This window comes from Elgaria multicarinata, chromosome 1 (assembly GCF_023053635.1).
Source record: "Elgaria multicarinata webbii isolate HBS135686 ecotype San Diego chromosome 1, rElgMul1.1.pri, whole genome shotgun sequence".
Lineage (NCBI taxonomy): Eukaryota > Metazoa > Chordata > Lepidosauria > Squamata > Anguidae > Elgaria > Elgaria multicarinata.
The window spans coordinates 154346810-154362259 of NC_086171.1; the positions used below are offsets into that span (position 1 = coordinate 154346810).

General features: G+C 42.2%; 1 protein-coding gene across 1 annotated transcript; it reads right to left on the reverse strand.

Annotated features, from left to right (window-relative positions):
- Window positions 1–320: 320 nt before the first annotated feature.
- PRDX1 (peroxiredoxin 1) lies at window positions 321–9506 on the reverse strand. Its single transcript, XM_063139784.1, has 5 exons — window positions 9390–9506; window positions 6673–6826; window positions 3830–3952; window positions 2142–2272; window positions 321–792 (listed from the first exon to the last, which is right to left on the reverse strand). Exons 1-5 carry the CDS (start codon window positions 9493–9495, stop codon window positions 707–709), a joined length of 600 nt encoding a protein of 199 aa, XP_062995854.1. The 5' UTR covers window positions 9496–9506; the 3' UTR covers window positions 321–706.
- Window positions 9507–15450: the final 5944 nt, after the last annotated feature.

Below are 15450 nucleotides of genomic sequence, written 5' to 3' on the forward strand. Positions count from 1 at the left end.
GATCAGAAGATGACTTTGGGCCTGGAGCTCACATTTTGTATACTGGACTACATGTCTGAGTTGTTAGGTTGAAGGCTGTGGTATTTGCTATATGGCTAAAAGGGGAAACAGGATTAAGATCAGTCTTGGCAGCGAGGGGCGGAGAGCTTTCAGTTATGTAGATATTGAGAATCCCATCACATACTCTGCTATAAAGTGCTGCCTCCCTCCTGTGGCAAGAAGGGGTACCTCAGCTAAGACTTCCCATCAGGAATAGAGCTGTTGCACATTTCTCCCATTCTGAGAACACACAATGCATTTGACACACACCGTTTCATTATTATTTTTTGCACAAGTTTAATGACAGTACAAAATACCAAAACAAACATGTGTAATACATGCATCAGCAAGCCAATCACTTACTGGCATTGGTCCTTAAGTTATCCAACATGAGCATAAGGAGTAAGTTCTTTAGTCTGGTTCAGATCAACAGAATTGGTCAACACATAGCTACAGCTAATAGGTTTCAATCGATTTACTCCAAAGCCATCTTACTAAAGTCAACTGGACCGCTCCAGAATAAACGGCTTATAAATTGCAGCCATAAACCAATTGGCTCACAAAATGGTTACTCTTTAAACAAGAGAATGGCAAATACAGTTCTGCTTTTACTCTTATACAGGTTACAGAAATATATTTCTTGTTCAAAACATGACACACAGGATATTTATTTCTGCTTGGAGAAGTACTCTCTGCTCTGCTTAACATCAGGCTTGATGGTGTCGGTTCCTGGTTGCCAGCCAGCAGGACACACTGAAATAATAATGTTGTGTTTTATTTACTCAGGAATATAGGTTGAACAGAGCATGAAAAAGTAATTACATTCATAGCTAGACTTCCTAAAAGGTGACACAATAAATTAATCATTATTTCATCTATTTCACCATAACCAGAATGCTTTCATAGTTAGGACACTCTTTCTGGCAACACTAGAAGGCCTAATGCCCACACAGCATACCAATCTTGTCGCCAGAGAAGTCCGCCTGGCGCCTACACTGTACTGCTTTCGTCGCCAGCTGAAGACCTTTTTATTCTCTCAGTATTTTGTGCTTTTAACATGTTGGTTGTTTTATTATGGTTTTAATTTTTGTGGACCGCCCAGAGAGCTTCGGCTATTGGGCGGTATAAAAATGTAATAAATAAATAAATGAATAAATTTGTGCCTGGATTGCCTCCAGGGGGAAAAGGCGGGAGAAGAGGAAATAGAATTATAGTGTAAGGACGAAGTGGGAAGCTGAACAAAGAAGCAGAAAGTGCAAGTAAGAAATGCTTGAGGAAGGAAAACTTAGGCAGCAGACTGGTGTATTAGTGAAAGCAAGCAATGAAGAGGAAGGAGAAAATGGACGGAAGGCAGTAAGAAGAATATATCCCATGGGCACAATCCTATGCACGTTTAGACAGAAGAAAGCCCTACAACTCCCAGCAGGGTGGGGTATGCTGGGAATTGTAGGACATTTTTTCTGTCTAAACATGCACAGGATTGCACCCTAAGGCTGCTTATTGACAGAGTAGCAGCCATCCCATCTTGCTCCACTTAGAGCACAAAGGGGCCATTTTGATGTATACATGCAATTGCGGGGTTCTAGATTGAGAGTGCAAGTTGTTAATAGCCACACATGGGAATGAGAACACCTTGCTGGCACAGCTCTGCTTCTCTGACTCAAGGAAAGGCTGAGGTGAAGAAGGCACATTGCTTTATCCAGTCCAGGACTTATGGGAATAGGGAAGGAAGCCAGGCCATGCTGCTGGGTGTGTGTGTGAGTGGACGGACAGAGAAGGCTTTATCCTTCTGTTGAAGAAAGGCTTCCTAGCCCCATTTTTGTTTCACGAGGAGCCCAAACTTAATTCTATGGACCTAATCTTGCCTGGACATTTATTAGCTATTGAAGTGCCACAGACATTGTATTCAGGAACTGGCGTTTTATCTATAGAACACTGTAGAGAACTACAGTCTTATTCTGGAAAATACAGTGTTTCCTGTTTTGTAGACAAGACATACCACAACTATTTTTAACAGCTTCTACAGTTAACCAAAGCCTTCCTTTCCTTGAAGAAAATTACTCTAACATAGACCAGCCAAGTATGAACTACAACAATCTTACCTTCTCCATGTTTGTCTGTAAACTGAAAAGCCTGAACTAGCCGGAGTGTTTCATCAACTGAGCGGCCAACAGGGAGATCATTTATTGTGATCTGGCGCAAGATCCCCTTATCATCAATGATAAAGAGGCCCCTTAAGAAGAAACAGTACAAGTTACGAACAAAACTATTTAAACATCTGCTAAGAGAATATGAAACTCCAAAACCACAAGCGAGCATTCAATACCAGGTTTATACTATTTAAGTTCTTCTGATAACATCAATACCAATGTTCTGCAGATGGTGAACCACTTCTATCCTCAAAACCAATTAAAACAAAGCTGTGTGTGAAGTCTCATTTGCAATTCTACCAGAAAATATTACAAAACGTTCTGTAATGGAGCATGTGTCCTCTTCAGCATTCACACCCCAACACACCTCTAGTTTCAATGTTCAGGATGTACTGACAATTGACTAATTCAATGGTCTTTTTTTGAAGGAAGAGGTTTAGCTCCAATTGGTGCCAAAATTAAAACTCTGCAATAAATGTGTTACTCAAGATCAGAATTCAGACTAGAAGCATGGTGACATTGAATAGTGAACACTCTCCCAAAATATTTCTTGCTCTTTACTACTCATCTTTCAGCTGCAGCAATTTTGTAGTGAGTGCACAGCAAAACTCTTGTTCTCCTAATAATGAATTGCCGCCCCTTTATTGCCCTAGTTTTTCTGGAGTCCCCCTACTAGAAGGAAAGCTTTTGACTTGCTTAGGGTCACTGAGTGCGAATTCATAGTAGAGAGATTTGATCCAAGGACGTCCCAATTCATAACTCAGTCTTAGCCACTATGCTACACCTATCTGGTGTGAGAAAGGATAGAGAATGGGGAAAATGCATGCCCTTGTCCAGGCAGAAAACAACATATTCATTTGTGTAACACTGGGCTTACCTATAACCAGCATCTCCCTGAGCATTTGCTGTATCCCTGCCAATCCAGGTATGGATAGCGGATTTGGGAAGATGCCAGACAAAGTAACCTTGTATAGTTACACATTTCCTTTTTTCCCCAGTAAAAAGGCATCATCATCATCATCTATTTATTTCTTACCCACCTCTCCCTTTGGATCGAGACGGGGAACAACATTAGAACAGGAATCAATACATCTTAAAAATTCTTGATTTTACATTGATCTGGATAGGCCTGCCGGAAATGGCTAGTCTTTAAAGCTGCCTTAAAATCACACAGAGTTAATTTTACGAATCTCCTCCAGCAGGCCATTCCACAATCTGGGGCAACAGAAGAAAAGGTCCTCTGGGAAGCTGATGTCAGCCTAGTTTTAGCTGACTGAAGTAAGTTCACCCCAGAGGACCTGAGTGTGCGGGGCAGACTATATGGGAGAAGGCGATCCCGCAGGTAACCTGGACCCAAACCATTTAGGGCTTTAAAGGTAATGACCAACACTTTGTACTTTGCCCAGAAACTAATTGGCAGCCAGTGGAGTGATTTTAATGTTGGCATGCATGAATCTAAGGTTCCTGTCTCTTAATACATTAGTAAGGCAAAAAAGTAGTAGTACTAACAAGGCAAGTCAGCAGTACATGCTGTCTTGAACTTGTGTTACCTTGTTATTCTCCATGGCCTCTCTCCCTCCAGGTTAGCTTTTTCAAAGAGTCAAAGCTTATGTAATGCTCTGTAGGGTGCAGTCTCTTACCTGTAAGAAATGCCTTCATCTTCTTTTAGTACTCCGTACTCTTTAGCAATTGCACGGTTTGTGTCAGACACCAAGGGAATCTGCATGCTGCCCAGCCCTCCCTGTTTTTTAGGTGTGTTTATCCTGTAACAAGAGGAAAGGCAATTAAGAGAACAGTCCAGTTTTTTAGGATTTCAAGGAAGAGCCACGATAACATTTTGAAATACCTTGTCCTTTTGCACAATTACGAGTTTCAATGTCAGCACAATATATGCCAAAGGAGAAGATTCAACCCCACCCCCTGGCCCCAAGTCTGTAATTACACAGAAGCTATTCAGTGGCCTTTAAGACTGCAGGAGAGGAAGTAACCCAAGACAACCCTCTCTAACCTCATGGACTAGCTTGGAATTCTTTAGCAGCTTACTAAGTCCCAGTTTATGTTACCGGGGTGTGTGGCAGCAGCTTCCCAGTGGTCCAGTCCTACAATATCCAAGTTCAGAAACTACAAAGAGCTTTGTGATCCAGGATTTGATCCTGGATGAATGATGTTGATCTGGTAGATCTTTGCTGAGCAAAGATAGAGGGGTCAATGTGCCCGAACTGCACCCACAAAATTTTTGAGTGCAGCAGTAGGCAGGGTCCAGTGGGCGGGAAGGTGGAATCACAGCTATCTTATCATAAATTCATCCCCGTACAGAGGGACCCGGTCCGGCAGTTTTCAAGATGTGGGTATGCACCTGGCAACAGGGCAATGAGCCAGGATAGGGATTCTGCTGGTGTACCACACACCCTGCTGCCCAACAGTCTCCCTGCTTAAGCTGGTAGAGGTGGTGTTGATTCCCCCAAACTGATCGCATTGCAGAATTCCAGCATCCACATTGAGGCCCCCTCATTAGAAGTATCTCAGGAATTCAGGACAACCATCGTCTCCCTGATCTAGCTTTGCTAGTCAAGATGAAAGGAATTTGTGAGAAATACCCTGTCATCCTGGACAGATTATTACTTAATGGGGTTTAGATTTGCTGGACTTTTTAACTTCTGCAGGGAATAGGGGGAGAACCTGTGAAATTGATCCACCCTCAGAGACTAATAGATCCTGATATATTCCTAAACACTCTCAGTGATTTTCCAGCCAGAAGAGCTGGCAATCCTGTCAAAGCCCTAGTTGATCTGTACAATGGAGAGACGGCCTGGGCTGTAGACACGACTGCTCTTATGTGTAATTTGATTGGGTGCAGAAACCAGGTTCCTAGTTTTCTGAGGAGCTTTGGACAACAAAGTGCCTAGGCAGATGACAAGAGCAAAGGTGGAGAAGAATACAGGGCAAATGTAATCAAGCGCAGGTTAGTGCCCATGTTAGAACATGTTCTGTGGTGGTGAAGGCAGTGAGCAAGTCTTCTTTGCCTCCACTGTGTCAACACAGTGTCATCTAGCAGAACTATTAGATGCTTAAGATATTATATTCTAGATCCTCAGGCTGAAAAAAAAATGGAACTCATCCATCACAATTGGGCAAACAGCTGCCTCAATCATATCACCAGAGTCTGTTCTCAATGTGAAGCCTGTCAAAATGAATGAAAGTGATTTTTATCAGCAAAAACGTAAGTCATCAGTGGGCTCTTGAAGCAGTGATAAGACCTTTTCTGAAGAAGCCTTTATTGGCTTCCACCATCTTAGATAATTATTGGCTAGTTTCTAATCTTCCTTTCAGAGTAAGATCCTAGGGTATGTGGTCGCAGGGCAAGTTCAGACGTTCCTAGATGAAGTCATCTGGATCCTTTCCAATTTGATTTCAGGCCTAGTTTGGGGATGAAAAGAGCCTTGGTAGAGGGCCTATGCCAGGAACTAGACAGGAAGAGTATGTCCCTTGTTTATTCTGCTGAATCTTTCAGCAGAATGTGATACCATCAGCCATGGTATCCTTCTGGAGTACTCAGCTACTATGGGACTCAGGGAGACCATTTTGCAGCGGTTCTGGTCCTAGTTGGCTGAATGCTCCAGGAGGTAGTGCTGGGGGACTACTCCTTCGCACATTGGCCTATCACAGGCTTAACTGATCTGGCACCCTCCAGATGTGTTGGGACCACAATGCCCATAATTCCAATGGCCATGCTGACTGGATGGTGCCAAATTGGGGAACATCTGGAGAATATCAGGTTGAGGAAGGCTGGCTTATGGCATTCCTCAGGGCTCTGTTTTGTTCTTTGTGCTTTTCACACAATGCTGATGGAGGTCATCAAGATTTCTGGGGCCGGATCTCATTATACCGATGGTACCCAGCTCCATCTTTTTCAAATGATGCCAAGGAAGTCCTCAACAGTTCCCTGGATGCAGTGAAGGACTGGATGCAGATGAACAAACTGAGGCTCAATCCAGACAGTCTGGCTGGTCAGTAGTGTTTTATTGTTTTATGCAGTTTATATTGATTCGAGGATCCATTTGGCAGATGAATTTGGAAAATTCATACAAACACCCACACTACCAGCCGTACAAACCCATATGGTTCCTTCTTACTGGTATTACAAGAGCAACAATGAGACAGGATCATGCAGAACCTGCTCCATCAGGTCTAAAGTTACAGCCCAAACTACTTGACTTCGGGGACTTAAAGTTCCACACAGACAACACTGTAAAGGCTAGATATCCAACAGCTGGAAACAGCTGGTTTCCTTCAATCAGGTGTAATAAGAACTAATTTGTAAGCAGCAGTCGTGTTTCATCCCTCTTGCGCACAAGCTTGGGGCTAGGTTACAAATAAGGTAAGAGATGCCAATGCCATCTCTTGATAGCAGCAGCTCCTTTCACCCACAAGAGGCTTACAGCTCAGGCTGCAACCCTACAGCCTGAGGCCTAAACATCCTTACCAGGCAAGATGACAGAAGTGAGAGTCAACAGAAGCACCAATCACTTCACAGTTGATTTTTCTAAACTCATCAGACCGGTCACTGAATGAAATGATTTCAGTGGGGCAGACAAAGGTGAAGTCAAGTGGATAGAAGAAGAACACAATGTATTTCCCTAGAAAAAAAATTAAGGAGTTAAGTCTCTTGCGTAAAGAGGTTCCTTTCACAACCATTTTTAAAGCCATTACAATGAGATTTCACAAAGTCCCAAATTCCTGAATCCAAACATTAATGGTACCTGCTTTATGGCATCCTGTTTCCCGCCTTGACTCAATCCCCAAATATACAAAAGAGCAGATGCAAATAAAGCTACCAACCACCAAACTGGCAAAAGTGACATACGGTGCAGCTAAGGACACCTGTGCTATGATTGGTTCTTCCAAATAAATGCCATCAGCACATAGATTTGGGTGCTCCTTAAGCAGTTGTGATACTTTTATGAAGTACTAGGCATTCACAAGCATATGGGCCTAAACAACCCAATACTCGTTTGGCACATCAGGTGCACTGCCTACTAATCTGTTTCCAGGCTCAATTCAAGATGCTGGTTATCAGCGTTGAGGCCCTGAACCATTTAAGGCCAGGATAACTTCAAGGACTACCACCTCCTGTGTAATTCTGCCGATCTACTGAATTCACCTGGGAAGGCTCTTTTGGATATCTGGTGAGAATACACAATTCCCCATGGCTTTGCCAAAGACTGCAGAACTCCTTGGCCCAGGAGAAGCACCTGGCTTCTTTATTGTCCTTCCACCACCTGCTAAAGACTTTAATTCCAGCAGGCATTTAATTCAGATGGTTACTCCAGATTTTTTATATCTTCCTGGCTACATTTAAAGTAACTTAACTAGAACACGTAAAAGTTATTTTGATAGTCTAGGTTTGGGTTGTTAGCCATATCATTGTTTTTAAAGAAGAAAGCTGAAAGAGAAATCTTCTAAAGTAAATACTTTGGCAGTAGCCAGTAGTAGTCCTACACAGAATAGACCCACTGAAGTGAATGGGCCTAGTCTACGTAGGACTACTATTGGATACTGCCCTTTAGTGCAAGATTCATTGGCTATTCCAATGATGGAGAACTGGCTGTGTCCAATACAGACCATGGGCCATCAAGTCCCACTAGCACCTTGGGAACACCTTCCCTACTTCCACACTGCCCAGGATGTCCTCCACTGGCAGGGTGCAGAAAGTCATTTGCTGCATTTCCCTCTGTATTTCAGTAGTATCTCAAGGGTGTGAACTGTACCTTATTGCTATGGTCTTCTGCAAGCTTCAATGGTGTGAACGAAGAGGAACAGAGGTACCTTATCACCTAGCACTGTTCTCCTCCAGCTCACTAAAGTTGAGTACAAAGTGGTGATGTGTGGATTGGATCAGTGGTGCTTGGTACTGAAATTGCCAAGTGGAATGAAATACAAGGTTGGAGCAAGGAGGAGCCAAAGACTTAAAGAGTAAGGTGGGGAGGGCTGAAGGGAAAGTGTCACACATGTGAGTTTACGTAAAGGAGACCAGTTGTTTTGAAAAGTTGAAGGAATCAAGGACTGATTGTGGTGGCAGAGATTATCAGGCAATGTGGGAAGGGTACCCTGCAAATTCCTTCCTGGATGCTATGCAGCCTTCCCAAACTTGGAGCCCTTCAGATGTCTTGGACTACAACTCCCATAATTCCCAGCCAAACTAGATCATTATGAGAGTTTAAGCCTGTTAGGCAGTGTGCAAATGAAGTGCCTCCCAAGCCAATGGGTGTTAAAGCAAGGGGCAGATCGTAGCTTTATTAAAAGTTAGGACTTTTGACTAGACCAGAAATGACTAGAGGGAAACTCTTTATTCCCCAAGACTCTTTTTTCTTGTACTTTGTTCCCCACTTTCTCAGTTTTTTATGGGGATGGGTGCCCCCTAGAGGCAGAAACACATCTTGCTTTTGCATTTGAAAGTTGTAGTCTGTTTGCAACCAAGGACTTGTTTGCCCTTGGTGCACAGAAATTGTAATAATCTGATACTGTACAGTTTTTAGAAATCATTTGGAGAAGTAAATATCTGAACACCTTCTCTTAAACTTTTTATTCATCATGGTAAAATAAAACATCCTGTAATCCATTTTTTTCTTCATTTCCCCAATTTTTAAGGGGTGAAACCAAAAAAGGCTTCCGGGAGGGAAATGGAAAAAAACCAATTTTTTTCTGAATTTTTCCGGGTTTTCACATTTCTAGCATTGATTGATTAGGCTTGTAAATCAATACTAACTGTTTACAGCAAACAGACATCATGTCTAGGTAACCGGACAAAGAGGCTGGTTCTTCTAAGTCACTAATTACCAATATAGATTTCTGCAAGCAGGTGGGATAGGAACCTCTGGGGATTTGTTTTCATTACTACTAATATGCTGCTTTTGTAGACTGCCAGCCTTCTAGAAGTGAAACATTGGTCTGAACCAATCCATTTTAGGCCACTGTTCTATGTCTTTGAATTTCTTACATTTTGCCACAGGCCATTCATGAGATAAACTGCAGCTAACTTACCATAGCGTACCGGAGATTGCATTTTGCAAAACTGCTTTCTTATCCTTAACACAGAACTAACATTTCAGAGTCATAGATAATGATTTTAAAGTATAATGTTATACTACACTTTTATTAATACCTCACCCACACAATTCCAGTGTGCTGTGTTGGACTTACCTTTGTAGTTGGAAAGTTTGATATCTTTGAATTGCCCATCAGGCATTACAGCTGTAGCCTGGAAGTCTGGGGCTGGTTTCCCAATGTAAGCCTTTCCTGAAGACATTCTGAAAGAAGCTGAAGAAAGTTGGAACTAAGTTAGAAGACTGCTTAGCTCTTTTGCTTTCAGCTCATCAGCTGACCAGAGGGGATACCGATTAGCATAGGTTTGCAAACATTTGAAACTGCATTTACAATGTGCCAGACTGATCAGAAGTAATGCAAGTTTGCAGGGATATTATAGAAACTGCAATGTCATTACTTCAGCATTTAGGCTGACTTGAGTACCTTTGCTATTTGCACACTTTAGTAATTAGTGAGTTAAGATTGTCCCAGATCAGCACTGCTCTGGAAGTGAATATTGAGCTGAGTATTTGTTAATAAAAATGCCTTGGGTGATACAGGGGAACAAGCAAGCACTACTTTTACTGTTCATCATCTACCCTTGCAGTGTAATTTAAAAGCCAATGCACACTCCTATTGCTCTTCTCTCAAAATGACATATTTTGAAGCAAAGCCAAATACTACCATAGAGCCTGAAGCTCTCCATACAGCATGCCCGTCAACTGAACGAAGCTGAAATACATAAACTAAGTTTATATATCTTTTGTCTCCCTGAATCTTAATATTGTGCATTTCACAAAGCTTTGAAGATGCAGAGAGAGCCAAGGGGGTACTGATCTACCACGGATAAGCACTACTTCCCGGTTTGCTTGGCAGCATAAAGCATTTACTGTTATCAACATGAAGCCAGTATTTTAAGTTGTATTTAGAGGCTTCAGTAGTCCTACTGTCCCATCAGATCAAAAGCAACTCCCCCTGCCCATTTACTCACCCCTAATCAAATTGTACTAATGATATTGAAGAATGCTAAACTTTCTTCAATATCATTAGTGAGCTTCCATTTTGTTTTATTGTAACAGAGATACCACCAAAGAACAAACTGAACTAACAACAGAAATACCAAGATCAACAGCACCATGTGGAACTTTTTGATGGATTTAGTTCTTCATCTTCTATGATGTTCATAATGCAGATTGGCTCTAATGCAAACAATGTTACTGCCACAGCCATTTTAAAAGTTACTTTAAGGAACATCCAGCTTTTCAACTGTTTCAAATCGCAATGAATTAACAGGAGATACTAAAGGAGCCTATGTAGGATAAGCAATTTTCTGGAAAAACACACACCTAATATCAGCATTTCCAAACATCTTATACCCCAAAACAGAGTTCTAGAGAATAATCTTTGAGCACTATTACGGTAAAAGAAAAAAACCAGATTTACAGTACAATCCTATGTATGTCTACTCAGATTCAAGTCCCATTTAACTCAAGGGGATTTACTCCCTGGCAAGTGTGTGTAGGGTTGTGGCTTTAATTTTCCATTGCGTAACTGTGAGGAATTGAAAGCGCCCACACAGCACGTGAGATATTTAGCGTTTAAATTCCATTAAGTCCAATGTCCCTTTCCCTAATAAGCAAGCCGAGGAACACAGCTTTACTTTTAACTCAAAAATGTCGCCCTACGTAAAACACAATAGCCTAAACCCCCAACACACTCCTCTGAACCTCAATCTTCATGTCGGGCTAGGACATCCCAACGCCTCATTGCCGCCACCGAGAAAGACTTAACGCTCACCAAGTTTAACAGCCCGCCGAACCCTCCAGCGGACCCAGCCGCGAGCCAAGCTCAGCATTCGCTACGAGGAACGTCTTTGAAAGGCAATTGAGTTTAATAAGTCAGCGCCGATCGCACAGTTCTCCCTAGCCTGGAGGCAAAAGTTACGACCTTTAGGCTACTTTTAACTGCGATTTTTCCTCCGTCCGCAAACAAGACACGAGGCAACCGAGATAAAGACGAACTATTAGGTAGCAAGAAGAAGCTGTACCTTGATTAGCACGCCCTCCACTTGCAGAACTATTAAGCACCAAAGAACACCCACCCACACCCAGATATATATGTATATTCACCCACACCCACCCCTTCACTCCCCCCCCCATTAAAAAAACACCCACAAAAGCTTTGCACACAGTAAACCTAAAACGAATTAAGCAAGCCTATTAACAGACAGGATTGCAAGGGTCTGCCACCTTCTGTAGGAAAATAGTTTCAACTACAGCAAACGAACAGAACCCGCCCAGCGTGCTAACGAGCCCAGCGCCATCCCTGATCCTTGCCCAAACACGCATCCGAGAGGTGTTACCGTAAGCGAAACTAGGCGATTCTACAAAAGCTCTGCCGTGGACAGCAACAAACAAGAACAGGCAGCCCTTCGGGCAGTGCCCCCATCTGGTTTTATACTTTCCAGACTCTCGCGAGAGAATCTATCCGAAGTCGAAGAACCTGCCCGTTGACTCCTCCTCCTTTCCCACTCCCTCCCAGTTGGTGTAGCTGCAGCGCCAGCGTGACTTTGCAATTTAGGCTTCAGATTAGTACTGCGAGTTGTGGAAGCATGGATGAATGGATGAATGAATGAGAGTCAGGGCAATCTGCAGAATCCTTGGCAGTTCTTCGGAAATGTACCCATTATTGAAAAGTTTTAATTGCAGTGGCGATAGCTTTTTAGAGTTTAGAGGCGGGTATTATTAATACTGCAAATTAGAACCCATTATTAAGGGGCGGGGAAAGTGATTGCAAGCGGTTCACTGAAACCTTGTTGCGCAACCGAGTTGAATCTGAATTAAAAACGCGAACTCATGCAGAATTGACAATTGCCTACGTGAAAAGAAGGAAACACTTGGTTGTTCTCCTGGTTTTAAGCTCCGTCATTTTGGCTACACTGCAGTTAAGGGAAACGTGGGCCAGAGATGTCATTGTGTTTTAGAACAGAGGTGACTCGTTTGGGTTCAGATTAAAACATTTCTCTCTTAAATCTGTGGAAAAGTAAACTCGCTAAACGAGTAGTATGCATTCCTGGGATCCTTTACCTCTCCTTAGTTCTTAATGTAGACATGTAAATTGCTTCAGGCTAATTAAATGCATGTCATACAATTTAGAAGTGAATTAGAAGACTGGAGCCTACTGACTGTGTGATATTTCCCATAACTCTCTCTTGACCTTCGAAATGCATTTATTACTACAGCCCTGTCATGAATTAGGGAGGTGATAGGGCCCTACCATTAGGCAGAGTGAGGCAGTTGCCTGGGGCATCTTAAATGGGGCCAGGACCTGTGTGCATGTTACCTGACCTACATCCCCTAAATTAACCTCCTGAATTCAGGTGTAGTGGAGAGCCACCAATGTTGAAGAAAGATTCATCTGCTAGTTTGGGCAGCTTTTATACATGGAAGGGGAGAGACATTAGGTAAGTTCGGATGACACACTAATTAACGGTTGTTTCCCATTCTATTCCTATTACCCCACCCCAGTTGATTAGTGTGTCGCCCTTGGCTGAGTTTGGATGACATATTAGGCAGTGGAGGAGGTAATAACACACTCACCATGCATTATTCTCCTGGTACTCCTCACATGACATGTTGCCCCTCCCCCTGTCGTGTGGCTGAAAGTCTCACGTCCTTCTGGGCTGCCGGTGCTCCAACCTCCCTCAATCTTCCTAGCCACTTCCCATCAGCCATTGTGAGTTCCGCTGGCTGTATAGTAGCAGCTGGGGTGTTTTCAGAAGCTCCCACCGGAGAACTCTATGGCCAATGGAATAGTGCACTCCACGGAGGAGGGGAGCCCTCCACATGACATCTTAAACAATTTATTTGATAAGCAATGGAGCAGCCAGTTGTTTTTCTGTGCTTTGCTTAAAATGTGCATTGCTTAAAATGGCGAAACAGCTTGACCTGTTAATGTGCTTATTGTCTTTGAATCCCTTGGGGAAAAGAACCTTTGTCTCTTCGCAAGACACAGCCATTATTATAATATTTTTACAAGAGATAAGGGTGCAAAATGAGGGTTAGAACTGTGAGATGGATAGAAATGATGACAGAGTCAGAAAGTCCAGGGTTTACCACAATGGGCTGAAGTCTACAGTCACTCTTGTATATCCATTATAGCAGAACTGTACTGGATCAGGCCAGAGGTTCATCTGTTCCAACATCCTGTTTCCTGCAGTGACCAATCAGATGCTTTAGAGAAGCCCACAAGCAGGACATGAGGTGCACTGTATTACTATCCCTGTTATTGAGTCAACAGCGGGGCAGCAACAAACATCTCTCCTGTGTTTTGCATGGGAATGGGAGGATGGCTTGGGGAGGGAAGCTGCTGGTCGTGGTGCCCTGTCCCACACAGGAAAAGCATATGGCGAGCCGCCGATTGGGATGCTCCACACAGGGAAGGGGGATTCTAACGGGAACCAGTGCCCCCTTTCAGTGGGAGGGCGGGGGTTAGCTACAAGCATCAACATTGTGTTCATACTCAACTCACAGTCAATTATGTCATGTGGGGAGTACCCCCTAAATAGTCATCTGTGGAGTTTCACTATTAACACATGGTTGACTATTGTGTGGTTGGAACACACCCGAAATGTCATCTACTACATTGCTGCATGTCAGATTGCTGTTAAAGGTTGACAACATTAAGCAAAATGTGAAAAGTCAAGGCCTACTTGTTTATGGCAATGCAAAAATGGAGCGCTCCAAAGACCAGGTCAGGCTAGCATTAAGTACTTTTGATTCTTAGATATACTGTTAAAAGACTTACCGTCATCTACCGGCGATAACAATTAGTGTTTAACATCAATGGAAGTTTTGGGAAGTGTTTGTTTCATTTCATGGGAGATCCTCTGCACTCAATAATAGCAACAATATTTTAAGTAGTTTAGAAGAAAAGGAAATTGCTTTAAGACAGTTACTGAGACAGAAGTTGTCAGTTGGAATTGGAACACTGGACATGTAAAATAGTTTAGTTCAAACAAAGGACTTATATCTTGGGGCTGTTACTCAGTGGTAATGGAAAAGGACTCTGTATACCCAGGTTCAAAGACACTTATTTTAGAGAAATATATTATATTTATGATTATTATTTATTACATTTATATACTGCCCCATAGCCAAAGCTCTCTGGGTGGTTTACAAAAGTTAAAAACATCGAACATTAAAACCAAATATACAAAATTTTAAACCATAAAAAGCATAAAATACAAACAAAAACAGACAGGAGCATACATAATCATCATGTATGCCATGATTGAACTTTGTTGCTGAATTTTAGAGGATAAATCTTGGAATTATAGGCAGGGGCTGCAGCAGGATTTAAATTGACGAGATGCAGCCTACCTTACTGATGCCATTTCCTAGCACAGGTTTCTATATTCTTTATCATTCACTTCATCATATAACTGACCTTATACTCAGGGTCTTCTGAGTCCTTTGTGTTCTTTATTCTCCATTGAAAATATAACCGTATTTGTTTCATTCATTCAAGCCATGATTAAATAAGCAGGATACAAGGTGTCAGAACACATAGTGTCAATAATTAAAAACAATTATCACATACATAGAAAAAAATCTTTGATGTGCATGCTCTGGTGCAAAGGCAAATCAAGTGATGTTTTCAGTTATGTGTCTACTCTTGCAACCTAACAAATTCATTTTTTTGTTTATTGAACCAACAATGTTGTCAAAATATCTGTGTCTCATTTTCCTACAAATTAGGCAACCCTACAAGTACTGGGGCAATCCATTACTGGATGATATAGTTTTCCTATTTTAGGGTTTGTTATTTTATCATCTCTGATACTCATCTCTCATACCTATTACTGGCCATATAGATGCTGTTTCCTGAGAGCTTCTTCATCAACAGGGTTTCCTTTAAATTCAGGCACTTATTCTTGCTTTGGTATTTTTCTCCTTGATAACTCTTAAGCTTCTTCCTTATGTAACTTTTCTGTTCCTTCCCTCTGTGTCACCTGTTCTTGGAGTATTCACATGAGAGGCCAAATGGGGATTTTGCTTCTGTACCTCTGAGACTTATGGATTTGGTCCAAATTAATGCAGCAATCATGAAGGTTGACTGAGAGTGGAATAATAAACCATTTCAGAGGCAAATAACACCTGCCCCAAGTCCCAGTTGT

Excerpts from the sequence above, each read along its gene's own strand:
- PRDX1 (XM_063139784.1), bottom strand. The coding sequence starts at position 9,495 with ATGTCTTCAGGAAAGGCTTACATTGGGAAACCAGCCCCAGACTTCCAG. Across the intron at positions 3,953-6,672 it reads CACTTCTGTCATCTTGCCTG|GATAAACACACCTAAAAAAC; the intron begins GTAAGGATGTTT and ends CTCTTGTTACAG. Across the intron at positions 2,273-3,829 it reads GATGAAGGCATTTCTTACAG|GGGCCTCTTTATCATTGATG; the intron begins GTAAGAGACTGC and ends TTTCTTCTTAAG.